Genomic DNA, 26,615 nt, shown 5'->3' on the forward strand with positions numbered 1-26,615 from the left:
TGGAACAGAGGTGTGGGTTTGGCACATTTTGGAAGAAAAACATGAAAGGATATCTCTGTGTGCTGACACCACAGAGAGCTTCCACTGGGATTTTTTTTTAAATAATAACTCATAAAATTAAGCTGCTTACCTGGCTGAGAAGGCAAGGAGATACCTTTGAAATTCACTTCAGAAGACAGTCTGATGGACTATTCATATTCTGTTAACAGGACTCCATGTGGTCCCACCTTTTAAGTTCCATCTGCTTGCTTAAATGAGAAAAAGCCAATTTTTACTCCTGTTATCACCACAGATATGGTTACAGGACAGTGAGATGAATTTGATTCCTTCTTGCACATCAGCACATGTCAGTGATGCAGGAGCACAGAGTGTCTCAGTAGTGATATAAGATACAGAGATGAATTTTTGTGTTCCAGGGCGCTCGCGTTGGAAATTTAAGTTAATTAAATTTACTTGGAAACCGAATTTAAAAACTGAGTTGACTTAGCTGGATGAATCAGATGCACAAAGAATGGAAGGCACCTCTGACTTGTTTTACAGGTCTTCTTCAGACTAAATCACATACTGATGAAAAATTTCATGAGTTGTTGTTAAAACACCTTTACACAAAGAGCCATCCTGTCTTGGACAATCATCCCTCCTTTCCAAAATGTCCAGTATATGTAGCTCAAAAGCCAAATAAGACAAGATTGTGCCACTTAACCTTCAGGTTCTTCTGGGAACCAGAGTTTTTTTCAGCAAATTGATACCAGGTAGATTGAATTTGAATAATCTTGCTGTTCGTGAGAACAAGTGCCTTTGTCCCAGCTGTGTGTCCCAGCTCTGTGCTTGTGTTTAAGTGCTACATGGTCACCTTTTCCTAAGCCTTTGCTGAACTGCTAAAATAATAAAAACACAAGAACTATTCATTTCTCTTACCCAGTGCCTGCATTTTTAATGGTCTGTCAACCTCAAGAAAAGATTTGTCAGGTAAAGCTTACAGATTTCTCAGGTAGTGATCACCCCTGTTTGCCCTAAAGATTTTGTGCATGTTGGGGGTGACCTGGAATAAATTCCCTGGGGGTTTTCGTGGGGATGTGTGAAAGAAGGGAAGGCAGAGGAGAAGAAGGAGAAGGCATTAGAGAAACAAACCCCTTTATAAACAGCTCTGCTTTAAAGTACATCAAGGGACACACATTCTTCTGGTGGCTATTTTTGATTTGTTAATTTAAGTCACTTGACCTCTGTTTGGTCACTTGGCAGAGACCAAATATATTCATGAAGTGATGGCTCCTCTGGGCAAATGATTTACAAGCTTCCTTTCTTTCTCTCACCACCCTTCTTGATGGAGGAAAGATTCACAGCACTTAAATAATAGTCATTGCTTAGATTTAAAGTTTTAAGTCTTTCAGTGCGGGTGGAAAACTTGGGAACTTCATCAAGTTAATATAGTTAATAATTCTTTTTTTTTTTTTTTTTTGAGATGGATTATCTTTCAACCCAACTTAGTAAAATCAGTCATTCATGAACTACCTCTTGCCTCTGCAGATTCTGTGCACAACAGTTGACCCTTTCAGTTGTCTCCAGTGTTTTCTTTTGCAAATCTTTCTGCATCTGTTGCCCTGGTTGACCTGATTTTAATGGTTTGCTTTCGTCGTGGAGTTGAGCCTCTCAAATCTGACCTTCAGTCCAAAATGGTGATCTTTCCATTCTCTCCAAAGCAAGTGTTATTTGAAAACTCAACATGCTTAAAGTATATGATCAGAGAAGTCCTTTTCTCGAGGCATATTCCTGTCTTCATTTTATTTAACCTGGAAAAATACTTAAAATCATGTAGAAAATGTAGTCATCCATGGATTAAAGCTAAAGCAAAATTTCCAAAAGATCTTGAGAAAAAAGGCTTTTCCTAAGGAAAAAGTCCCTAAACATAACACTAAACACTAAACATTGCCATTCTGAAATGAATATTCTGAAAGTGTTTTGCTGATTTTTACCTACTCCATTTTTTTTTTCATCCTTCCCAAACAGGGTAGAAAGTCAAGAGACTTGCCTGAACTAATTTTTCTTGGTACAGTCAGTGAAGGGCACTTCTGACTCAACAAATCATGATTCAGGAAATGATTTAGTTGCTCCTTACCTGCACTGAGTCCATGTCCTAGTAAGCTGGAATATTCTTAGTATTTGTAATATCCTTGCTGTTTCTTATGTCTCTGTGGTCTCCAGAAGCACTTAGACTTGGCTTCAGACATGTCACCTTTATCCATTTGTCTGAGATACAAAAGGAACACTAATCAAGCTTTGTTATGTCCTCCGAAACCAAAGCTTTCAGATGCTTTTCACTCTTCCATAGTTCTTTTTCTTAATCCAATGCCAACATCTGCCAGGCTGGTGGCAGAACAGACCAGAAGGCAACAAAACCAAGTGGTATTTCAGGATTGTTTTGAGTCTTTTGAGGTTTGTTTTGAGTCTTGTATTTTTTTATTAAACTCCACCAGCACCACTGAGCTGGTGCCTCTAAAAAATACTGAATTATATGAGATATTTTCCCGGTCTGCAGAGAGTATGAACCATTTTCTCATGGTTTTGACTCTTCTCTTGCAAACTAATTCACCAATGGGAGCCAGAGACTTCAGGAAATATTTCACATCCCAAAAAGAAAAGACAGGTTGAGCACAGTCTGAAGTTGCTGGCTGTTTCCAGGCTGGCTCTCAATGTCTGCACGTGAAATTATTAAAATATCAGGATGAGAAAAGCAGTCTCTGAAGCAGTATTTGGAATGGATAGAAGTGGGACAAGGCTGCACGTGGTGAGGCCACCTGAAAGAAACCTGCACTCATAGAAACACAAGACTGCAAAAGCCTAAAAGGAGTTTGTGGATGAGGAGTAGGAGAGACTGTTTCACAGAAGCATTTGGTGGAATTTTCCAGACTTTTTGATGTAAGACATGAATGAGTTGCAGGTCAAAGACAGTGCTGAAGTTGGGGGCTGAAGGTGTGGGTAGAACAGCTCTGCCATCTGTGCTGGTAGAGCAGGAAGGGCTTAAACACCCAAGTCCTCAAAAACACAAGACTAAATAAACCCCTGGTGTGTCACTGCTGGTTCCAGCCTGGGTTCTCTCAGTTGGACATTCAGGATGGCTCAGAACTCAGACATCCATCAGCCTTTAGTTATCCCAAATTTTACTTTCCAGATGCAGCCCCTGTCTCTGCATCCAGCAGGAGGGATGTGAGTCCTGGTCGAGGTCTGAAGTCCTGCCAAAGTGCAAGTTACTTGCTATTCAAAGCAGGGGAGCTTTGATGGGACTAACCTATAGATCCAAATGGAAATGATTTTTGCCCTGGGCTGCTCACTGTGACCTTCAACCCATTGGAGAAATCTATTCCTCCTATCCTGGCTTATTTATTATTTGTGAAACATTCATGGCTTGGAGTTACAGTTAGGAATAGTTTAACTGCCTGTCGTCTCTCCATTCAAGGTCAGATTAATTCCTTGCATCCAACAGTGTGAAGCTTCTTGAAAAGGCACTTTCCCCCCCTCTTCCTCCAGGAAAAAAATATATTAAACTTCTGCTCTGGGATGCAGCAGGTCCATCCATCCCTTGTTACTCCTTTTGAGTATGTTCACTGTACCATCTCACTGCAAAAGTATTTTTATTTCTGTTATGTCTTTTAAAAAACAATCAAAGTTTAGGTACAGTATAACCCAGATGAGTAGAGATGTTGTACCAGCCATAGAAAAACTCTTTGAAAAAATGGGATAAAATCAGTTTGACTGCACCATCCTGTCCTTGCAACCTCTGTTTTCTGGAAAGGTGAAACTTTCCAAGTTTTTCCTGAGAGGACTTTTTCCACGAGACACTGAGATTTCTTGTAGCACTTGAGACTGGATGCTTTTGACCCCTAGACTCATAAATGGATGTTGAATTGCCTCAAGGTCTCCTATAAATTAAGTAAATTAGAAGGAGCTGCTTTGGCAGGCATTGCATGTGTGCCTCCCATCAAAAGTTTGCAGGACAACCACGTGGATTTTGGTGCCTCTGCACAACTAATGTGCTCAGATTGGTGAAGGAATTCACTGTCCTGTATCCACATGAAACTTCCAGCAGAGACACACTCTGGACAGTCACTTGGTGTAATCATTGCAGATAAATTTTACCTATTAAGGATGATAGAGTTGGGGAAAAATGGATTTGGCCACGTGGATTCTTGACACCCGTGTGCTGATGTGAAATAGTGCTTGGGGATTCTCCCTGTTAGCCAAGATCTTTGTCATTGAGCCAGTTTCTGGCTCTAAGGTTGAGATGAAAACCACAGTGGACCTTTGTAAAAGCTAGAGAAATCCCCCCACATGTGCAGAATGGTGTGCACCTCCCTTGGGATCCATGGGAAAACCCAACTAGAGAACCCTGGGATCTTGGGAAGGCAGATGACCTGCTGCTTCTCAGTCTCTGTTTCTCCCTACCTCATCTCCACTCAGCCTCTTCTAGGTCTGAAATCATGTTTCATCTTCACTAACCATGTCAAAACTCTAACCTGTCTTTGATGGATCTTTTTCCTGGCTTCTGATGTCTACAGCTTGTTCTTTTATATTCCGTCTCTCTCTTTTCCAGGCTGTTAGAAAACTTGCAGTACTCCAGTTGCTTCCTGTTCATCTTGAGCTCATCCTTTCTCTGACTCCAGGCACAAACATGCAGCCTTTAGGTCTTATATTTCTTGTCCTGTTCAGAGCTCTGTGTGTCCTCACCCCTCTCTGACACTACATCCAGACCCCACTCATGAGTAGATACGCAAAATATTCAGGAATTTTGGGTAGAGAGTATTATATTTTCACCTGGTTGTAACATTCTCAACTTCCAAAACACAGCTGAGTGAAATATCAACACTTTGAGGTCTATAAATAAACTTTTCCTGTGCCTTTATGCTGAGGGTGCTCCATCTTTGCAGGGCTGGGTCTTCCACCTCAAAGTGCCTCCGCGGAAGGGTCTTTCCTCAGCTCTGGAATTCTGACCTTTGCAAAGGGGCTGTGCAGGCTGGTGTGGGGTCTCAGTATTGCTGTGCTCTTGCTGGGGGTGCCATCTTGGAAAAATACAACTTTTTTTCCCCCTCTAGGGTCGATGGGAGAGTCAGCAAGATGTGTCCCAAGGTGCCACAAATTCCAGTAGAGGCATTAGTCCATCTCGTACCTCCCTGCCGGGCTCTGGGCAGCAAAACCACTCTCCTGATCCAGGTAAAGAAATTCTTACAGCTAAGAGAACTTCCCTGAAAGTGAGGTGAAGCTACTGCAGTGCCAGATAAAGCTGAGCTGCTCTCAGAGAGTGCTTTTCCTTGGCTAATCCTTTGACCACTGGAAGATGTCATCACAGACTAAAAAGATAATAGTGTGATAAATTTTGTTAGGGGGGGGTTGGGTTGGGTTTGGTTATTTATTTTTTTTTTCTTTCCCCAAATAATAACTATTGTAATTTTGTAATGTTATTTTTTTCCAACAGGTATTGGTAGCCTGGCTGCTTCCTACCTGAATCCTGTCAAGTCCTTCGTGCCTCAGATGCCAAAGCTGCTGAAGTCTCTCTTTCCTGTTAGAGATGAGAAAAAGGGCAGGCAAACCTCTCCCCTTGCACAGCAGGTAAAGCATTAAATCACCCAGGCTCTGCAGCAATCTTGGTGAGTGCTGTTAGACTTGCTGGCAAAGTGCTGTTTTATATGTTGTTGCAGAGCAAACCAAGCTTTTAGTCACAGCAAAGCCTCGTGATGCATTTCCCCTCCACTGTCCAGAGATAGTGGAGCTGTTTGAACTTATTGATACACTCTGCCCACTTGGCTTTTTACAAGTGCCAGCTCCACTCCCAGGGTGATTTATGGGGCTCCCACTCGCAGCAACAATAGTAAAATTTATGAAGTGCACTTAGTGTTGTTTGGGTATTGCCAAGAGGGAAATGTAATTCTATTTTTAATTTGTTGTTTCATATGCCCTTCCCTCCCACCCCTTACCCCAGCTCGTGTCACCTTTTACCATCTTCTACTCTGTACTTTGGGCAGTTGCTTTTGTTCATTCTCATCTGTTCCACGTGTCAGGGAAATACTTGATTCCCTTATTGTTTTGGATGTTGGGCAGCAAAGCTCCACCTGCTCCAGATGTGGCTTCTGTGCTCTGAGTTAATGCATGGTCAAGCTGACTAAAAATAAAGCTCCTGTCTTTGAAAAAACATCAGATGAAACACAGAATCCCATTATAAATAATATTATCTCCTTTATTTGCAAGGTTCTGGTTTATTTATAAAGCAATAGTTCTCTGTAGTGTAACTCTGGAAGGTTTAACAAACTGTTGGGAAGATAAATCTGGAGCCAGATCTCATGTTAAACCACCCAGGTCATTCTGCTGTCAACTTGTCTGAAGTTCTGGAAACTCCTAACTTGTTAACTTAGACCTCTCCTCACCCCTTACCATGCAGACAAAATGTTTTAAAGAGTATCTTTCTCAAAACAAAGCAGAGTAAGCCCTGAAATCCTCAGAAAAACTCTTTTTTGTGGTTGTATCCAGGCATTCTGTTGCATTTTTGCTACAGCTAAACTTACCGTTGCAAGAACATCCCAGGACTGCAGGAAGTTGTTTTGGCATCATAAAAGTACAGTAAATATTAAGTAAATAGAGCAAAAATAAATCCACTAGCACTTAAGTATTTTTAGAAGTAACTTATTACACATGTAGCACAAATGAGAATAAGGCAGATTTAAAATATTTTTGGTTTGACTGGGGATTTATTCTCTACAAAGTAACAAAAGGAGCAAATTTTACTTATCTAATTTAATGCTTTGCCTTCTCATGTTGCCTTTTGCTTGGTGTTGAGACTGGAATCATATAAACCTACTCATTTATGAAATGTAGGGAATTAAAATGAAGACAGTGGCTTTCTTTACAGGTATTTGGGTATCAAAAGATGCAAATAGATGCTCTTTACAATTGCAGTGAGAGCCTTTCACACCTTCTTGAATTCCTACTGAACCAATGAGAGTTGAGATGAGAAATGAGGCCTAATTTCCTGTCTCTAGTCTAACCACCTGTTCCCACTCCTTTACTGTTCAAGATCAGTCATGTATTGTTTGTCTGGAAGTCACTTTTTAAGCTACAGAGACATCTCTTTAAAGAGATTTTAATTTCTGTTATGGATTACTAAGGAAAGTCAGTCAGATCGTGATCTCAACACTTTTTAATAGGAGGGAAAATGCTATAAATGCTTTGGTTTTTAAAAAGATAAAAGCTGATCTATAAAGAGGAGTGTGATGCTTTAATGCTTGGTTGCACTGGGGAGCAAACCAGGTTTTTCCATGACCACTGGATCTGTATAACATAATGAAATGGTAAAATTATTCTCTAGTTTTGTAATAGAACAAATCAGTTGTATTACAAATCCAGTGGTTTGAGAGGTTTCTACGTATTCTTTGGAGCTCTGTCAGTAAGGAAACATGGTTTCTTCACTCTTTGTTAGAAATCCCAGTGAGTCACTGGATATCCTGAGTTGGAAAAGACCCACAAGGATCAAAGTCCAGCTCCTGGCTCTGCACAGACACCCCAAAATCCCCCCCTGTCTCTGAGAGCGTTTTCCAAACCCTCCTTGAGCTCTGCCAGGTTTGGTGCTGTCCCCACTGCCCTGGGGAGCCTGTTCAGTGCCCAACCACCCTCTGGGGGAAGAATATTTCCCTAATCCCAACCTAAGGAAAGAAGAGAGAGCAAAATCAGAAGGAACTGCTCCAGAATTAGCGAAGAATTTGTGCAGCACAGAAATAAAGAGGTGCTGTTGCAGCAGGGCCGGCTGGAAGATCATAAATATCCCCTCTCATAATCTTTCTTGCTGTTCCTTTCTAATGGCCTGAGGATGCAAATGTGGGCAGAGGAATTGAGCTGGAGGGGGTGATGGATGGCCCTGGTGCCTGGGGGGACGTGGGGGCTCTGGGGGTCACTGCTGGGCAGGCAGAGTTAACACCTCATCGCTTACCTGCCACGGCAGGGCAGCCAGCCAGGAGTTCCTGGGCAGCTGTAGGAAACTGTGCCACGGAGAGGACACAAAAATGATCTTTCTGGGTCTCAGAGAATACAGAACAGGGCATCATGTGTGCTATGGAAGGATAAAACTTCAATGCACAGTGGCAGGGGACATAAATGAATGTGCAAGGTGGGAGTGGGTGAGTGATGAACTACAAAAGTATAAAGGGAAGGAGAACCTAAAAGGATTTTTCAGCTTTAATTGCAAAGGAATCTGACCCCTAACTGGGAAGTGATGGAGTTTTCTTGCTGTAAACAACAAACTGGGAGAGGAAGGTTCGGGAATAGAAATGACAAAGCAAATGGAAGGATCTAAATCATCCTTTCCTGGCTAAAAGCTGAGATCTGGGGGGAGGTTTAGGTTAGTTATCAGTTTTTCACCCAGGGGGTGGTTGGGCACTGGAGCAGGATCTCCAGAGAAGTGGTCACAGCCCTGAGGCTGCCAGAGCTCAAGGAGCGTTTGGACAACGCTCTCAGGGACAGGGTGGGATTGCTGGGGTGTCTGTGCAGGGCCAGGAGTTGAACTGAGTGATCCCTGTGGGTCCCTTCCATAGCAGGATATTCTCTGATTCTATGAAAAGCAAATGAGCTGATATGTAACAACAGGTTTTTGAGCATAAATACCAAAAATCTAAGTGGATCCATTTAGTACTTTCCCCTGATTCCTCAAACAACTACAGTGAAAGAGAAGGTCCAAAGTTCTTGTCAAGCTCCTTTTTCAGTGCATGTTTTGATACATTATTTGATGGTACTTAATTGTCTAATGTCATTTAAACCTGTTCTGGAAAAATGCTGGTGAACCATCGTGAACTGACTGGCCCAGATGTTGAATTAAATTTCCAACATGGTATAATTGAATTATCAGGGTTAGGTGGCTGTACAGCTCTGCAGAAAGCCTCAGATGCATTTTGGTGCTCCTTGTAAGCAGGATCTTATGGCTAAGGTGATTTTAATGCTTCTGAGCATCATTTCCAAGGGAGCAGGACTTCACCTTTCCCAGGTTTATAACTGAAGTTCATCATGACCAAGCAATATTCCAAGTGGATGTGATGCCAAATCTCTGATTCTGTGTGAGTAAACAAGAGATCAGTTCTGATCAGTCATTGAGAAAATACCCTTTTTTTATTATTTTATTATTTTAGCTGTTTTTTATTTCAGTTGTGCCATTGCTCAGACTGGCATCAACCTTGAAGCAAGTGAGCACACACCGAATTACCTTCACAAAATGATCTTTCCTGGTGCTGTTTGTGTTTGTACTGGTTGCTTCAGTTTCAAAAAAAAAAAAGCAGAGAAAATAGAAAATACCCTTTTTTATTATTTTATTTATTTTATTTTAGCTGCTTTTTATTTCAGTTGTACCACTGCTCAGACTGGCATCAACCTTGAAGCAAGTGAGCACACACCAAATTACCTTCACAAAATGATCTTTCCTGGTGCTGTTTTTGTTTGTAGTGGTTGCTTCAGTTTGAAAAAAAGCAGAGGAAATTGAAAATACCCTTTTTTATTATTTTTTTTCATTATTTTAGCTGCTTTTTATTTCAGTTGTGCCATTGCTCAGACTGGCATCAGTCTTGAAGCAAGTGAGCACACACCGAATTACCTTCACAAAATGATCTTTCCTGGTGCTGTTTGTGTTTGTACTGGTTGCTTGAGTTTCAAAAAGAAGCAGAGAAAATACAAAATACCTTTTTTATTATTTTATTTTTATTATTTTGCCAGCTTTTTATTTCAGTTGTGTCATTGCTCAGACTGGCATCAACCTTAAAGCGAGCGAGCACACACCGAATTACCTTCACAAAATGATCTTTCCTGGTGCTGTTTTTGTTTGTAGTGGTTGCTTAAGTTTAAAAAAAAAAAAAAAAAAAGCAGAGACATTCCAGTCAAGGTGGTGGCAGTGAACAAAATTGCTGTCTTTGACCTTCTGAAGCAAGTTTAGTAACTAATCTGGAGAATAATGAACCGCAATTAATGAAATCTGCTCTCGTATTCAAGTGTGTTTCTCAGACAGCACATAAAATAATTGAAAGAACTTCCTGCTCTCTAATTAGTTAGATTGAATTAATTTGGCATAATAGGATTCTTTATGTAACTGGCAGAATGGCTTCCGATGAAGCTGTTTATGTACCTAAAAGATTGGTTTCTGATGAAGCTGTTTATATACTTTAAAGTTAGAAAATGCCTATTGCCTATTTTCTCCCTTATCTGATGCCTTTAAATTAATTGCCAGTAGTCTGTAAATAAATTTTAAAAAAAGCCAAATATTTAAACCTTTTTCCATGGCTGGAATTGCTTTTTATTTCCCAACTTGTTCTTTAAAAAGCTCACAGAGTGTGAGATTTAGAGCCTTCTGACCCTCATTGCTGATGGGGAAAAGTGCAAAATACTTGTGTAAAATACGCAGGTGGGTGAGGAATCAGGGTTTCACCTCTCTGTGCTTAATTGTATGATGTAGGAACTGAAGTTCCTTTTTTTACTGAGGTGCTGAGGCTTTCCTGGTGTGCACCAAGCAGAATTCCTGGTCTTTCCCTTATGACCCCGTTGATCTCCAGGAACTGCCCGTGTAATTACATTTTAGGACATCACTGGGTGCCAACATTAAAAATGTACATATTAAATTCAGCTTCTGGATTTTGACATTGCCGTGGCAGGAGCAAAATTCCTGTGAGCAGTTTGGTGAGTGGATTTTGGTCACCTTCGTACTCAAGAACCACGTTGGATGCTCAAATGTCTTTTTGCTGGCACGTGGCCTAAATGAGAGATCTTAAATCACAGCTATCTTTAAAAAAAAATAATAATAAACTCCTTGAATATCCATGTGCTAATGTAATTCATTTTTGTTTCATGGTGTAGAAATGTGGTGTAGATACACAGAGAGGGAGGGCAGCTGTCAGTTCTTTTCTCTTTCACCTTCTCATGCAGCCACAGTAATTAATCTTAAAAACTAATGAAATGCAGTTAATGAAAAGCTTTCTAAATAGACAAAACCCCTTTTCTGGCAGTCCATTAAAAAAAATAACAGTTTCATGGATGGGCATGGTGCACAGTATAATTGCTAGAACTGACATTCCTTAATCAAATCTAAATAATGTGGCCTTGGAGAACCTTCTTTAACATCTTGAAGGCCCTTTTTTTTCCAGAGTTTCAAAAAGAAACTCATTTGAATGCTATAATCAGCATAGCTCACCAGATCCTCTGTGGCCAGCTGAGCTCATATGTGTCCCCTTCTTGTGACTCAGTTGTTGGTGTTTTGATTTCTTTCTGAGCTCAGTTTTCGCTCTCATCCTCATACAAATAGTTTTTAATGAGAATGAGGATGGAAAAGTGGCTCTGAAAGCTTCAAACCACTCAAACTTCTTTAAGAACCAACTTAAAAATGGTGATGAGTTACCCTTTTAATCTGCCAGGACCTAGAAATGAAGTAATTTAGCTGCACAGAAGATGGTACGGTTAATTTTGCATAAAATATACCAGAAATGGGGAATTCAGAAGTCACAGGCTGAAATGTTCCACATATGGAGAGTGGAATAAGAGGGGTTTGTTTGGGTTGGTATTTAAATGTCTTTAGAGAATAAAATGAACAAACACCAAAAAAATCATCAAACCAACTTGTACTGGGTTCCAGATCACCTTTTGGAAGGCAGGAGAATTTCTATTTGAGTGATAATTGACTTTCCCCTCAATTTTAAAATAATTTAGAGAGGAATATTGTTGGGGGAGGACCTTTTTAAAATGGATTCAACTTTTTCTGGCTGTGCCCTATGGGATTTGGAATTCATCCTGCATTTCTGTGGATGTCTTGTGCAAGTATTTTACCCAGAGTGCTCAAAACTGATTTAAATGTGTTTAATGAACTGTTATGTCCCACTGCAGAAGTTTCCAGTAGATGCTGTTAAAAAATTATGTGATCATAAGTCAGTGTGAGGGTCCCTGAGCTCAGTCACTCCTGTCTGTGGACGGGAAAGCACAGGAAAAAAGCAGTGGAAGTTTTGGATAATCCCCTTTTAGGATTGCATCAGCTAAAACCTTGGCTAAACCATTTCTGGAGCTTGGAGGATAATTCTTGGATGCTCTGGCCTGATCTGTTCTGTCACTGCCACTGAACTTTGTCCACAGTGGGTGTTAACACGGAAGGATTTTCATCCAGTGACATGAAATCAAAGGCTTTGTACTGAAGTCATCAGTCACAATTGCCAGAGGTGTTTTACAAAATGTTTAATGGCACAGAAATACCAGATGTGTTCTGAGCTCCTAGAAGAGGTGTCCCTTGTAAATATGTAAAAATGGTATGAAAAAGAGTTCATTCAGGATTAATTTTGGTGCCTCTGTAAGTGGGGTGAGATGCACAATTGCTTTTCCTGTTCAAGCTCAGCAAGAGAGACCAGGTTGGTCTCTCTTTTGGTCACCTCAAAGTATGTGCAAAGTGACCTCTCATCTGACCAGAAAATGTGCACTCAGAAATCAAAAATTTATGAATCATCATGGAATGGTTTGAGTGGGAAGGGACCTTAAAGATCATCTCATCCCACCCCCCGCCATGGGCAGGGACACCACCCACTAGTCCAGGTTGCTCCAAGCCCCATCCAACCAGGCCTTGGACACTTCCAGGGATCCAGGGGCAGCCACAGCTTCTCTGGGCAGTCTATTCCAGCTCCTCACCACCCTCACAGCCAAGAATCCCTTCCCAATCTCCCATCTCTCCCTGCCCTCTGGCAGTGGGAAGACATTCCCTTTGTCCTGTCCCTCCATCCCTTGTCCAAAGTCCCTCTGCAGCTCTCCTGGAGCCTCTTTAGGCACTGGAAGGTGCTGAAAGGCCTCCCTGGATCCTTCTCCTCTCCAGGTGAACCCCCCAGCTCTCCCAGCCTGGCTCCAGAGCAGAGGGGCTCCAGCCCCTGGAGCATCTCCGGGGCCTCCTCTGGACTGACTCCAGCAGCTCCACGTCCTTGTGCTGTTGTTCCCCAGGGCTGGAGGCAGCTCTGCAGGTGGGGTCTCAGCTGAGGGGGCAGAGGGGCAGAATCCCCCCCTCCCCTGCTGCCCACGCTGTGGGATCAGCCCCAGGACATGGAGGGTTTTGGGGCTGCCAGTTGAGCTCCTTTATATCCTCATAAACTCACTGCAGCTCTGAGGAAAAAGCCAATTTTTGTTCTACAAAGATTCAAAGATGCTTTAAAGTGAATTGCTTTCATGGTCCCTCTTAGTCCATGTTTTGTCAGCTTGGTTGAGGAAATTGTGCCAAAAATTATCACTGTAAAAGGGTCATGTTTTGCCAATGGATAAATATATATATGTCTCGTTTAGCAGTCTACAAACATTTAATGATAGAATTTGGCTCTCGATTCAGAAATATTTTTCATCCAGTAATGCCTTCACAGAAAGTCAAACACTTTGTTTTCAGCCTTCCCACCCAGAAACTTGACTCCATTTCATCCCCTGGATCTGGTTTGGTGCCCTTCCTGCCCCACTGAGGGTGTTTCTGCCCATCTGCTTCTTGTCAACACCGAAGTTGGGCAGGTGCCACTTCTCATAATTGCTTTTTTTCTCCGTGTTTTTCTAAACGTTGCTTGGCAAAGTTGCTGTAGTTTGGAGATTTGTCATCCTTTCAGGAGGAGAACTTGATGGGGAGTGATTGAAGAGTTTTTCTCTTTTGCTATTTTCTCTCTTTTGCTATTTGATACCAACTGGAGTTTTAGATTTTTGTGGATTTGCAGGCTGTAAGACTGAGGGGGTTTGAGAGATAAAAAAACCCCAAAAAACCACTTTTTCTCCATTTTATTTGTTTTAAAGGGAGAAATGGAAATCAAAGGAACTGAGAAATGGCTTTAAATACTTTTTCTTATTCCAGTTCTGAGTGCTTATCTCTGAATAATAATGCTGGACCTTGGAGCAGATCCTGGAGGTGGCACATTTACTGGGAGAAAATGGGAGAAAAAGAGCAAGTTCTGGTGCCAGTGGGAGAGCCTGGAGCTGGCTGGAGCTCCTGGTCCCTGTGTCAGGTCACACACAGTGATGTGGAAACAACACAGACAGTGCTTTTCCTTTCCCCCTCCTTTGTGAGCTGCCAAAATGCTGTTTTTAGTACTGGGCCATGGAGATATTTAACCAGGATAATTTGAATTCAAGAGCCTTGGCTCCTCACTGGGGTTCAGCCAGAGGTTTAAAGTGCTGTGTCAGTGCCTACCCAGGGATTAGCCCTAAAGCCTTGTGACTATGGATATTTTTGACATTAAAGGTGATATTTAATAACACTCCCAAAATGGACCAACCCATGGCTCAGAGGTGGTGGAAGAGGAGAGAATAAGTGCTCTGCCAAACACTCTGCTCCCTTTAACACCCTGATAAGCCTCTCTTAAACCAAAATTTGCAGGATTTTCTCATAGGGAAGTTAATCCCTCTCCTCTCTGGTCTTCATTAAAGTGAAAGACTTGGCTTTTACAATAATCAAGTTATCCTTGTGTGTCTGAGTCACTGCTTAGGATGAGTCTGAGTACCTGCACCTTTTATTGCTCTAAACTATCTCTGGGCTTGGTCACAAGTCAGCCCTACAGTTGTTTCCAGGTTAATTCTTTTGTCTTAGAAGATTAACACTTCATTCCAAAGGAAGGTGAAGATCTGGAGTACGGAGGTGTGTGAAAACCCCTGGGTCATGAGCCCCAAAACTGTGTTTATTTTAAGATTCAAGTCATCATTTGCTTCCTGGAGCCCCAGGTCCTGTCCCAGTGAGGACCTCAAAATGCTCATACCTTGTGCCCCCAAAATTGAGCCAGTTTTCTCTGAATCCAATTTCAGTGGTGAACTTCCATTTAGCAGGTTTAATGACAGGCAAACCCCTTCCCTCCTTTCTTTTATTGAAATGAAGCTTTTATGCCTTAAAAAAAAAAAATGTTTGGATCCCCTATGACCCTGTTGGAGTTTTGTCCACCTTTTGTCTTTATATTTTTTGCCATGTTTTATTTTAATGCCTGGCAATCTCTGTATAAATAATAGCTGTTTTTTTCTGCCATGTTTATTTCTCTTGGGGATAAGATTAGTCAGATTCCTGCTTTCCTGTACTTGAAGGGATGCAAGAGAAGATTTCTTACTCTTCAGCTGGAAGGTTTTGGTTCTTTAAATAGATTGTTGAATTCTGGAAATCACTTGTCTGGGAGATGGCACTGCCTGTGTATTTGTAGAGAAGGAGTTCTTGAGTCACTTGGAGAAAAGAGAATAAAAGCAAACTGCTCCCAGATTGTCTAATATGCCTCCCTTAAAGAACTCTGTCCCTGAAAGTGCACCTGCACCTGTAGGATGTTATTTAACAGTGCTAGAGAGATGTTTCTGCCTCTTTCTTCTTTCTCCTTTTCTTCATGCTTCCCTTTCCCAAGGTTCTCCATTGCACTGGTGTCCCTTTCCCTCCTGTGTCACGACAGCCCAAGTTGACAGCCTCAGATTTATAGTCAAGTGTCACACTGTGCTGTTCTAGTCTTAGGAGGGTGATTATTTCAGATCTTTAACATAAAAACCTGAATATGGAGCAAGTGAGGGACATTCCTTGTCAATGCCTTCATATCAAAGCCTGTGCCATGAAAGGCAAGATGCTGTTCCAGTGTTTGATGGACTAAAGCTGAGGATTTCACTGCCAGACCAGGGTCACCTCAGCTCCCTCTGTCATCTGGTTGCTCAGGGATCTGCCTTTGAGCAGCTGCATGAAAGAAAACTTTGTCCACTGTGAATTTTGTCCTTGCAGGTGTTTGTGTGTTACAGTGCAGGGATGCTTTGGTTAAGGATTTTACCTCTTCAGAGTGTGTCACCAAAATGCAGTAAAATAGTTATAGAATCATGGAATGGTTTGGGTTGGAAGGGACCTTAAAGATCATCCCATTCCACCCCCTGCCATGCATAGGGACACCTTCCACTAGCCCAGGTTGCTCCAAACCCTGTCCAACCTGGCTTTGGACACTTCCAGGGATGGGGCAGCCACAGCTTCTCTGGGCAACCTGTGCCAGGGCCTCACCAACCCTCAGAGGGAACAATTTCATCCCAATATCTCATCTAAATCTCTTTTAGCTCAAAACTCTTCCCTCTACCCATGTAAAAATTCCCTCTCCCTCTTTTTTTAGGGACTCCCTTTTCAATACTGAAAGTCTTGTTTAGTTCTCCATCATCTCAAGACAGAGGTTTACTTATGTTTCCAAAATTTCAAATACAAGCTTTAGTCTTCACCAGTTTGACAATATTTAATCCTTTAACTGACTGATTCTCTTTTTTTTTCCTTCCCACAGGCTGTCCCACGAATTATGGTTCAGTCAGCCAGTGTGGATGCCAGTGCTGCCAGGATAAGACAGGTAAGCACATCCCAGGATGTGATGATGGAATTTTTTACATTCACCTTCCAGAGGTGGCAAAAGCAACTCCTGCATCAGCTGCTTAAAACCTGTTGCACTTCTGCTGTTGCCTCACAGTGAAATGCAGGGAGTGTTGCTGAAATTTTTTAGGTCCTGTTAAAATCTCCCCTTCTGTTGTTGGTTACACTTTTATACTTAAAAGAATTAGCAGTTAATTAGCTAAAATTTAGCTGCTTTGCTGCTTTAAAGGCTAAATTTCTAGGCTCTGACACTGTCCATAAACAGAACATGTCTGTTTTTCCAAGTGTGGAGTTAATTCTCGATTTTACCATGATAAAATGTGGAAAAAGTACTCTTGCTAAGATGGAGAGAAGATAGAGCCTGTGATCTCCCACTTTTCAGCAGAACTTCAGCCTCATGAAGTTCTCTCTCAGCTTCCTCCCACTGGGCTTTTATTGTCTTAAAAAATTGTGTGATATCTGAAGGGAAAACCCAAAGGGAGAGCAGGGCTCCCAAATCCATGTAGACACCACTCTGGCCATAGAAGAGCTAAAAATGTCTTTAATCTGCAGGAATATTTTTAAAAAACCCCTTTCTATATTAAGTTTCACTTAGCAATAGCCAGCCTTTGGTTCTGAAATTCCTGTAATCCAATCAAATCCCTCTTTCTCCAAACGCTGCTTACACTTCCAGTGGAAAAGACACTTGAGAATAAGAGGAAAATCCTGTAGTTTGGGACACTTAACCACTATAAAAATCACAATATTTTGAATAATAAACAACAATGCCCACCTGAGACAGGGTATGTCCAAATCTGCCATCCTCCAATCTCTCTTCCCCACCCCCCTCCAGTCTCCTCCCTCCCAAAGAGATTTAGAGACATCCTAATCTTTTAGAGTACATGTGCTGGCAAAAGATATTGATCTATCAGATTTAGTAAACTTTACAGCCAAGAAATACATCACTGAAATGGGCTGTTAATCTCATGAGGGGCAGTTAATTTCATACTCTGGGAGTGCGTGGTGCCGGCAGCGTTGAGGTGGGAATGGCATTTGGAAACAGGGACATAAATGACAGTTTAGGGGGAGAGACGTGATTTATCAATCCAGAGAATTAAGCCAAATAACTGTGAGAGACTTATAGATCATGGCTGGTTCCCATTCCATATAAATCCTGCTGTTCAAACAGCAAATGACCATTCCTGTAATATAAATAATTTCTCAGTAAATATTGGGGGACGTATTTCTTGGGGTTGACACTTTTCTTATTAATGGAAGGAATGAGCTGACAATCCTCCCAGGTTTGCAGAGCTGACTTGGGATCAGCTTCCATCTTCTGCAAGTTGCAGCTGCACGGGGATTTAGAGAAGCTGAAGGCCTTGGGACTTCCCACAGGTCTTGTACGTGTGCTTTTAGCCCACATATTTTGGATAACAGAGCCCCACGTTCCCTGTGCTCTTTGTTTCAGATGAACCAAGAGGAAGTAGGGAAACAGCCATTCCAAACCACGGTGCAGGCGCCCGAGGTGGACAAGAGCCCGGAAAAGACACCCAAAGTGCCTTTGCAGCAGCCCATGGGAGATTCCCAAGCACAGGACTCCCAGGAGGGGCCTCCAAGCCCTCTGAGTGAAGCCTCCAGTGGGTACTTCTCCCACAGTGTGTCCACAGCCACCCTCTCGGAGGCCCTCGCAGCGGGAAGTGACGCTGGGGCTCAGCCAGGGGGTCAAATCCCTGCAGGGAGTGACTTCCCGGCTCCCGCGGTGGCTCAGGTCTCCTCTGACATTCCAGGACACTCGGACGGTGCTTCCGAGAGCTGTTTCGGTACAAAGAGGGAGAGCCCACCCGCCTTCAGCCTTCAAAGTGCTCACCCAAGACCCAGAGACGGCCCTGAGGTGAATGGAAACAGTTTGAAATCAAAATCTTGCACATCTCCTGGGACTCCGAGCGAGCAGGGACACGACGCCTCTGTAGCCACTGATGCAAAACCCTTTCTCTCTACCTCCACTCCAAAGAAGGAGTCGTTGTCCAAACAATCAGTGGAGTCAGCAGGACAAGCTAGGAAAAAAGAAGTGGCTTCTGGGGCTTCAGAAGGTTGGGGGTTTCCCAAGGCACAGGTTCATCCTGACCAGTTGTCCCAGCCTGGCACTGCAGCCTCCCCCTTCAAAATCCAGAAAGTCAAGACATCGGAGCTGAAGTCCTTCACAAGCATGTTGGGATCAGATCCCACGTGTTCCCTAAACACAGAAGAGCAGCGAGAAGGAGGGAAGAGCGCGTCTGCTTCCCGTGGGCTGAACCACAACGGATCAGAGCCGGAAGAGGAAAAGCTGGAGGTGATTTCCGACTCCGAAGACGCCAATGAAATTCCCGAGTGGCTGAAAGAGGGAGAATATGTCACAGTTGGCACCAATAAGACAGGCATTGTTAGATATGTTGGGCCCACAGACTTCCAGGAGGGAACGTGGGTTGGTGTCGAACTGGATTTGCCTTCAGGTAAAATGTTTTCTGGAGCAGGTGGGAAGCAGCCGGTGTGTCCATGCTGACTGTGCTCATCCCAAGGCTGCTTTTTTGGGGTGGGGGGTTCATTACCCACTGCTGGGGGGATTTTGAGAAGGGAAATATAAAAGGTTTTCCCTGCTGTAACCTTCTTCCAAACCAGCTCTCACTTCCAACCTCTTCTACCCAAACCAACCTATGATTCACTACCCTCACTGTCCCTTTTCAGTCATTTCTTTGGCTTCTTGCAGTGGAAGTAGGAACCAGGATTGCTTTTCCATGGAGTTTGGGAAGTAATAGCTGCAGGAGACAGGCCTTGTGTCCATAGAATTCCCTTCTGGGCTTCTACTCTGAGGATGAAGGTGTCCAAACACAGCAGGAGTTGTGGGATTTAACTGAGAAAAGGGACTTTTAGGCTAAATGAGTTGCAAAGTCTCTTAATAGGTATTAAGAGATAATAGGTCTCTTAATAATCTATTTTAAAATAAGCTGTAAAATTGCAAAAGACTATTTCTGTATGTGTGTATACACACCCCTATATGTGGGAAAACCAGTGGGAAATAATCATACACTGCCCACCAGGTCATACAGGTAATTTGAAGTTTCTTTCACCTTCTCATTTATCATCCCAGTCTGACTCTTACCTGTGCAATTGTGGAATTCCCAGAATTTAGGCTGTAATACATGATTTTTGGAAACCAGGGTGCAGTTCCTGGGGAGGCTGTTCCTGTTCCTCTGTGCTGTTGTGGAAAAATAGTGTCTCCAGCACAAGAGGAAAGGAAGATGATGGCTGGGATGTGATTTCTGCTGGAGCCCCAGGCTTCCCAACCCCTTTCCTCTGCAGGTTCCTGTCTGCTTTCCTGGCATTTTTTTTCTCCAGGAGCAGGCAGGATTTGGGAAAGACAGTGGAAAATCCAAGAGACAGGCAGCAGCTGCCTTTGATAGTGAGAGGGTTTGGGTTACCCAGGGCACGTAAAGCTTCTTATTTCCATCCTTTTAGTCAGTCTGCAACATTCCCAGTCTGCAGCATTCCCAGTCTGCAGTATTCCCAGTCTACAGTGCAGCTCTGTTTGGTGAATCAGCACATCCCAGGGTGCCCAAGGCTGCACATTTCCCTGGGATGGGAGCTGTTCACCCAGATAAACACTGTGTCCAGGATCCAGAGCTCCCATGAAAGGAGCAGTTATCTTCCCTGTGCACGGTGTGCTCATCAAAGCTAAACTGGGCCGTGTGTTTCCAGCTGCTTTCAGAACACCCTCCTGAGTTTGCCATCCTGGAAAGCAAACTGGAGCTCTGATCCCTTTGAAAGCTCTAGTCCTGTTTCTCAGTCCTGAATTTGTACCTTATTAAAAAAAAAAAAATAAAACTTATATATGTATTTACAGATTTACTTCAATTTTGGAAGGTCACCTTCCTTCCCCGTCAGGCTGCTCCAGCCCATGGTGCTAATTCCATTTGCACATCCCAAGAAGCATCAGCTTCCATGGAAGAGTTGTGAGATTTTTGACCTGCTGAGAACTCAACTGCTGATGTTACTGGATTTTTTTTTCCCCCTTCTGTTTCCACAAGGATTAAGACCCTGATTTGTTGGAGCTTAAATGGCTTCTGGCACATCTGGAGCTTCACTTGGGAAATACAGTCACAAAACTGGTGTCTTTGTCACACTGCAAAGAGGGATAGAAGTCCAAGTCCTGGCCACATGAGGGTACATCCAATGTGGTGATGGTGATAGAAAGAAGGAAACACCCCTAAAATAAATGGGGTGACTTTATGTCATTTAAAGAGCTGTTGGATTTTTTCCCCATTCTCTTTATGGATGGGAGTGGTCCCTGTCCTGGGGGAAACTGAGATTTTTGATTTCTTCCTGTTCTGTGGAGGGTTTATGACATGGAAACAGTGACTCTTCTCAACTACAAACATCAACTCAGAAAGCCAAATGCTCTTTTAAATGTCTTTTTCCCTTCCTTCCTGCTCCTTTGCTAATGGAACAGATTATTTACCAATTTTGGGGAAATCAAAGAATTCCTCTGAATAGCAAGTGGGGAGGGAAGGACAAGATGGAGTGTCCTGTTCTGAGTCACTGTCTCTGTGCAGTGGCTTTGCTGTTGTTCAGCAGAGAAGTTTTACCTCCGGGCTGTATTTTTAGGGAACAATCATTTCTCCTTCCAGAATGTTCTCCTTGCCTCCTCCTTGCATTTACACAGAATAAAACCCATTTTCTAGGAAGAAAATCCTTCCCTGTGAGGGTCCTGACACAGGTTGCCCAGAGAAAGCTGTGGCTGCCCCACTCCTGGAAGTGTCCAAAGCCAGGTTGGACAGGGCTTGGAGCAACCTGGGATAGTGGACGGTGTCGAGGTTGGAATGAGGTGATGTTTTAGGTCCCTTCCAAGCCAAACCATTCCGTGATTCTCTGGTTCTCTTGCCACAGGGAAGAACGACGGCTCCATCGGAGGGAAGCAGTACTTCAGGTGCAACCCAGGGTACGGATTGCTGGTGAAACCGGGCAGAGTCAGAAGGGCCACGGGCCCGACGCGCCGGCGGAGCACCGGGCTGAGGCTGCAGGGAGGAACCGCCGCCGAGAACAGGCGGAGCGGCAACTTCTCCGGCTCAGCCTCCAACCTGGCCTCCCTCACAGCCCTGGCCAAGGCAGAGGGAGGATCCACACTACGGCTGGAGAAGAGCCAGAAGAACGCGGAGAACAGGAAATCCTGGGCAAACTGAGGCAGCCCAACCCGACGCGGCGAAGGCCGCGGGGCGCAGCCGGCAGAGCCGACGGCTCTGGGAAGGGAAAACCGACCTATCCGAACTCCCAGTTGATGGCAAACACTAATGAAGGGTTTCTTCTCTCTGCTTTGGGTGATTGACACGATAATTCCTTGCCTTGTCATGGTGCTGGATCTCCATCCTTCGTTTCCTGTTACAAATCGTGGCGCTCCGGGGGGTGACCGATGACGGCCGGTGATGGCGCGTGGCGGTGGGTGGGTGTGACCTCCCTGTCTTCCAACTTCCAGAGGTAAATTGTTCAGACCGTGGCGTGGCTTCCCAGCAGCTACAAAATACCGCCCTCGGTGTACAGGGCGATTCTAAAAAACCTCCCCAAAACAACAGTTGTTTTCCAGTTCCGTAAGAGCTGCGTCTCTGTGGCAGAATCCACAGTGAAAGGGTGAAGTTGGGATGATTCCAGACAGGCAGGGAAGTGAACAGAGAACTTTTTGGGAAATAAAGAACCCTCAAACCCCTTATATTTAAAAAAACCCATGGGTTTTGTGAGTGGAACCAGTGCCTGTGTGGGTTACTGTCCCATTGTCCCACTCTCCTGTGGAAATCAGCACAGTCTTTCCACCTGGTTTGGTGGGAATGGGAGAAGGCCCATGATGTGCTCTGTAATATTTTTGATCCATTTAATGTGCACTCTCACCGTGCCAGGATCCCCTCTTACTTTCCCCAGAGTGGCAGGACCTTCCCCTTGGTTCTTCCCAGTGGGCCAAGAGGATTTTTGCAGAGATATCAGCACTCAAGTGCTTCCATGTTCCCACCCAACCTTTGGAGACCCTTGAAATTTTACCAGTCAAGCAAAGCAGGGGATCTCTGTCCTCACAACGGGGTTAATCCAGTCTATTTATTTTTATTTATTGTTTTAAAACACGAAATGTTTTGCGCTTTACAATCATCCGCAGAGGAGCCTCTCCCAGCACCATCCCAAGCACCGGTCCAAAGAGGAGGTGCCTCCGTCGCCAGCTCGTCCCCAAAACCCAGCTCCCTCTTTAAAGTGGGAGTTTTTATAAAACTTGATTTTATTTGTGGTAACTGTGGCTGGTTTTTAACTGCCTGTGGCACAGGTGACGTCCGTAGGTGTGTCCATACCTGTGCACAGATCAACCTGCACACACTGATTTTCCAACAAATCATGGAAAAGCCACAGATTTTACTATTCTGAGCTGTTTGTGTCTTGTTTAGTCATCCTGGGGGGACTGGAGAGCTTGAGCAATAGATGTTTTAGCTGTGTGGGGACTATTTAGGACGTTAAATCAATGATTAAACTCTAATATCGATCCAGCCGCTGCCCGTGGGTATCCAAGTGCCTTAAACCATCTGGTTCTGAGGTCCAAGGGAAAGCTACATTGTCATCAGAGGAGATAGGGATGCTCAGAGAAGGAGCTAATTATGCTGATTTACTGTAATTAATATCATTTATGCAGAAGGAATAAAATTAAAATAGAAACTAATCTGTAGCTGAAATAAGTGAGCTGGGTTCCGATGCAGCCTGCATAGGACTTCCAGGGATTTGTGTATCCTTCCAGCTTGGTGTAACTACTTTTCAGTGTTTCCTAAATTTTCCTCAAGAAATCTTAATATAAAATGTACAGAGCAGCTTTTAAAGATATTTTTAGTGTACAGTTTTTCCCTCCTTTTCCTTTGCACGAAGCTCCTGTGCATCCAAGCCGCAAACGGCAGGAATTTGGGAGTAAAGAATTCAGATGCTAAAATCCCGGGTTTTAAAATTAAAACTGGTTTTATAGATGCAACTCTGGGGTCTGATGAGTCTTGCTGGTGAAAGACCACCCTCTAATGAATTCAATGCCTCTTAAACACTGCCTGGTCAGTTCCCTGAACTCCACCCTGACCACGTTTCTGATGCACTTTGTTCCGATGGGCTGCTGGAAGTAGCTGACGTGAAACAGCCCCTCCCCTGTAGTTGTGTGGGTTTAGTCTCAGCATTTCAGTTACTGGATTTAGGGGTGTCTTTAAAACTCCTCCATGTTTGTCTGGTGTCCCCTTTGGGGGAGGTATGAAGGGAAGAACCTGCCCAAGTCCTTTTGAAGCCTCTTTTCTTGCGCCGCTGTCTGTGCAACCAGGAGTTCTGTGGGACCCACGGAAAGGTGTCCAGGTTGCAGGAGGGAAGGGCCCGAGCAAAGGCAGCTGGGTTAATATTTCACTGGCTTTGCTGCCCACTATAAATTCCTCTGGCCTGTTTGTGCCCCAGCTCCGACCACGTGAGGACGTATTTTGGTGTTTGCACACCTGGGGCACGTGGTTGGAGGCTGCACCCGACTGATCCAGGCTGGATTGCCTTCCTCCTGCCCTCTATCATGTTACAGAACCATGGAGAGGGGTGTGAAGGATGGTTTAACAGACCATCCTTGCTGCCTCCTCTGGGATAACTTGTCCTGGAAGCAAAAGTCTTCAGTAGGGCTGAGATGTTTCCAGGCATCAGTGGGTGATGAGCACGAGCGGCTCTGCCACCAGAGCCCTCGATGCCTTTGTGGAGGGAGAGTCTCAGAGCTCTCTTGGGTTTCACCATCTTCTTGGACTTCTGAAACTAAACCTCTCCTCAAATTCCACTCTAAAATCACCCCGATGCAGCACAAGAAAGCCAAACTCATCAAATTCAGCCATGAGGATGTTCCTGGAGGACTTCCCTGACTCCCTCCTGCTCCCCCGCAGCTTTCCTGGGCACACAAGGTTTCTCCTAAAGATATTTTCCAAGATTTTGGCACGGTGAGTGCACATTCCTCTGCTCAAAGCCATCTGTTATTTCACACCAGCTAAGCCAACTAACCAGAAACAACAGTTAAAAACCATCATGAAGGTAACAATACATATTTTTTATTGTTAACATTAGAAAATCTCTACTCTCAGCCTAAAGGAGGAGGTGCTCTTAACTGGAACCGCCCAGCACTGAGGCTGCTGTGTGAATAGCTATGCATATTTTCCAAGATTTTCATGCACTTTATACAGGGAAGGAGAATATTTAATGCAGGAAAGTGTAATTTGTTGTGAGTGTCTCATCTCTGGTGTCTCCTTGGGGGTTCAATCTTGGCTGTGTCCCTGAACTGCAGGGTCTCGGATTCTGGTGTGGAAAATTGTTGGTGGGTTGGAAAGGCACCATCCATTCCTGTGTCCACAGGGGGGTCCTCTCCTCCCCACGTGGGTCCCTTCTTCCCCATGGGATGTGGGGTGTCGTAGAGGAGGCCACTCAGAGGGACTTTTTGGGGGTTTTTTTCCAAACCAAGGCTTGTTCCTGTGTTATGTTCAGCTCTTGAGGTTTTTTGATCTCCGTGTCCAAAATCCTGCCTGTTTTCTCCAAGGGCCTTGGCTCTCTGGTGGCTGATGATGTGGTTTAGTTGAGGAAAACTGATGGAAACAGATTCTGTGTGGAAACGCCTCCCGAGTCCTTAAGCAGAGTTTTGTCCGTGGTTGAGGTGGAAGCTCCTGGGAAGTGGGATATTCAACCCCCCTGTGCTCTCCTACAAACCAAGAACCCCCTTGTTCCCACCCAGTGGTGAATCCCTGTAGGAACAGAGCCTGGGTGTTACACATCCCAGTTGGTGCCGTCTCGGAGCTGCCAGAGCTGTGTCCGTGTCGGTGCCCGCGTTGTCCTTCCACTGGCACTGCCAGTTCTTTGCACAAGACGTTGTTTCCCAGTGCCTTATCCCTGGAGCAGCAGCCAGAGGGGAGAGGCCGGGTGGTCTCCCAGCCTTGGACTGCCTGGATTTTAGGGAAGGACGGTGGCGATAGGGAACGGTGCAGGCTGGTCACACTACACGACACCCTGAGCTGGGGTCATGAATAAGTGTCTTGTTCCTCCATCTCCTCTCTTTTTCTGCCCTCTCCACCCTCCTCCTAACCCAGGGACCGCTGGGGTTCCCTGCAGCCCCCACCCATGTCCCTTGTCCCCCCAGGGGAGCCGGTCCCAGCTCGTGTGTCCGTGTCGGGGGTCTGTACATACCAAGGGGTCACTGCCACTGAGGGGGGGGCTCTGTGTACTTTAAATGAGCTGAAATCCAAAGAGACTTTGTAATGAGCTGTAAAGTTTTTAATTGTATCTGTACAAAACTAAATGACTGTAATATTGTATTATATACGTGCGATGCCGCCTGCAGGACCTGAATAAACGTCTTCTTTAGAGCTGGGAAGTCTGTGCTTTGTTGGGCCAGTCTGTGTCACCAAAGTGTTTAGAATCAGGGATAGTTTAGGTAGGAAAAGTCCTCCAAGATGCAGTTCAGCTATTCCCAGGCCACCACAGAGCCATTCCCCAGGTGCCACATCCACAAGGATTTTGAATCCCTCCAGGAACGGGGACTCCACCCTTGGGCAGCTGTGCCAGGGCTGGACAACCCTTTCCATGAAGAAATTTTTCCTCATATCCATGGCAAGGTGGGAGTCTGGGCACAGCTGCAGGGGAGGAGGTTGCTGCTTCAGGGAACTGCCAGAACCAACCCTGTGGGTCAAAAAGGCCTCGGGGTGACAAGTCCCCTCTTCAATATTCCAGGGCACTGAGATGATCTTAAAACCCCTCCCTGGGGCACATTATTCCCTTTCTCGTTGGCACCATTTTTCTCCCGAATACAGCTTGATGTTGGAAACACCTGGCAGGGTTTGACTGATTTTTTTCTTGAGGGGTGGTTTTATTTTATCTTGGCTCTTTTTTTAGGCAACAAACACCGCGTTGATCCCACCATCCCCACTGGAAGTCGGGGAGCAAAGAAGTATTTTTATCGGTGTTGTCTTGCAATCAGCACACGAAAACACGGCTTTTTTTTTTTTTTTTTCTCCTTTAAAGCCACTTCCCTTTAATGTTTTACCTTCTGAAAAAAAAAAAAAAAACAACAACAAAAAATAAAAAACCAGAAAAAAACCACTTTTTGGCTGAAACACAGGAGCTGTTTGAAGTGGCATCACTTTGTTCAAACCCTGCTCTTCCTGGAAGGTGGTTGTAACACCTTCCCTGTGCTGCCAACGTTCTGTTCTTCAGCCAAAGCTGGTTTGAAAAGGCACCGATCAAAACA

At 44.2% G+C, this 26,615-nt stretch overlaps 1 protein-coding gene across 4 annotated transcripts in view; it reads left to right on the forward strand.

The window, feature by feature from the left end:
• Positions 1-25,742, forward strand: part of KIF13B (kinesin family member 13B) — a 128,205-nt gene extending 102,463 nt beyond the window's left edge. For 3 of the 4 annotated variants that reach the window (XM_039383370.1, XM_027712435.2, XM_039383371.1), the window contains 5 exons: positions 5,088-5,205; positions 5,468-5,601; positions 16,272-16,334; positions 17,802-18,822; positions 21,254-25,742. In XM_039383370.1, the coding sequence (XP_039239304.1) occupies positions 5,088-5,205; positions 5,468-5,601; positions 16,272-16,334; positions 17,802-18,822; positions 21,254-21,546 (1,629 nt within the window). In that variant the 3' untranslated portion in view covers positions 21,547-25,742. The other variant, XM_027712438.2, reaches the window with a different exon arrangement.
• The last annotated feature ends 873 nt before the right edge of the window (positions 25,743-26,615 follow it).

Source organism: Pipra filicauda, unplaced genomic scaffold (assembly GCF_003945595.2).
Source record: "Pipra filicauda isolate LSUMZ 115617 unplaced genomic scaffold, ASM394559v2 scaffold307_size998922_pilon, whole genome shotgun sequence".
Lineage (NCBI taxonomy): Eukaryota > Metazoa > Chordata > Aves > Passeriformes > Pipridae > Pipra > Pipra filicauda.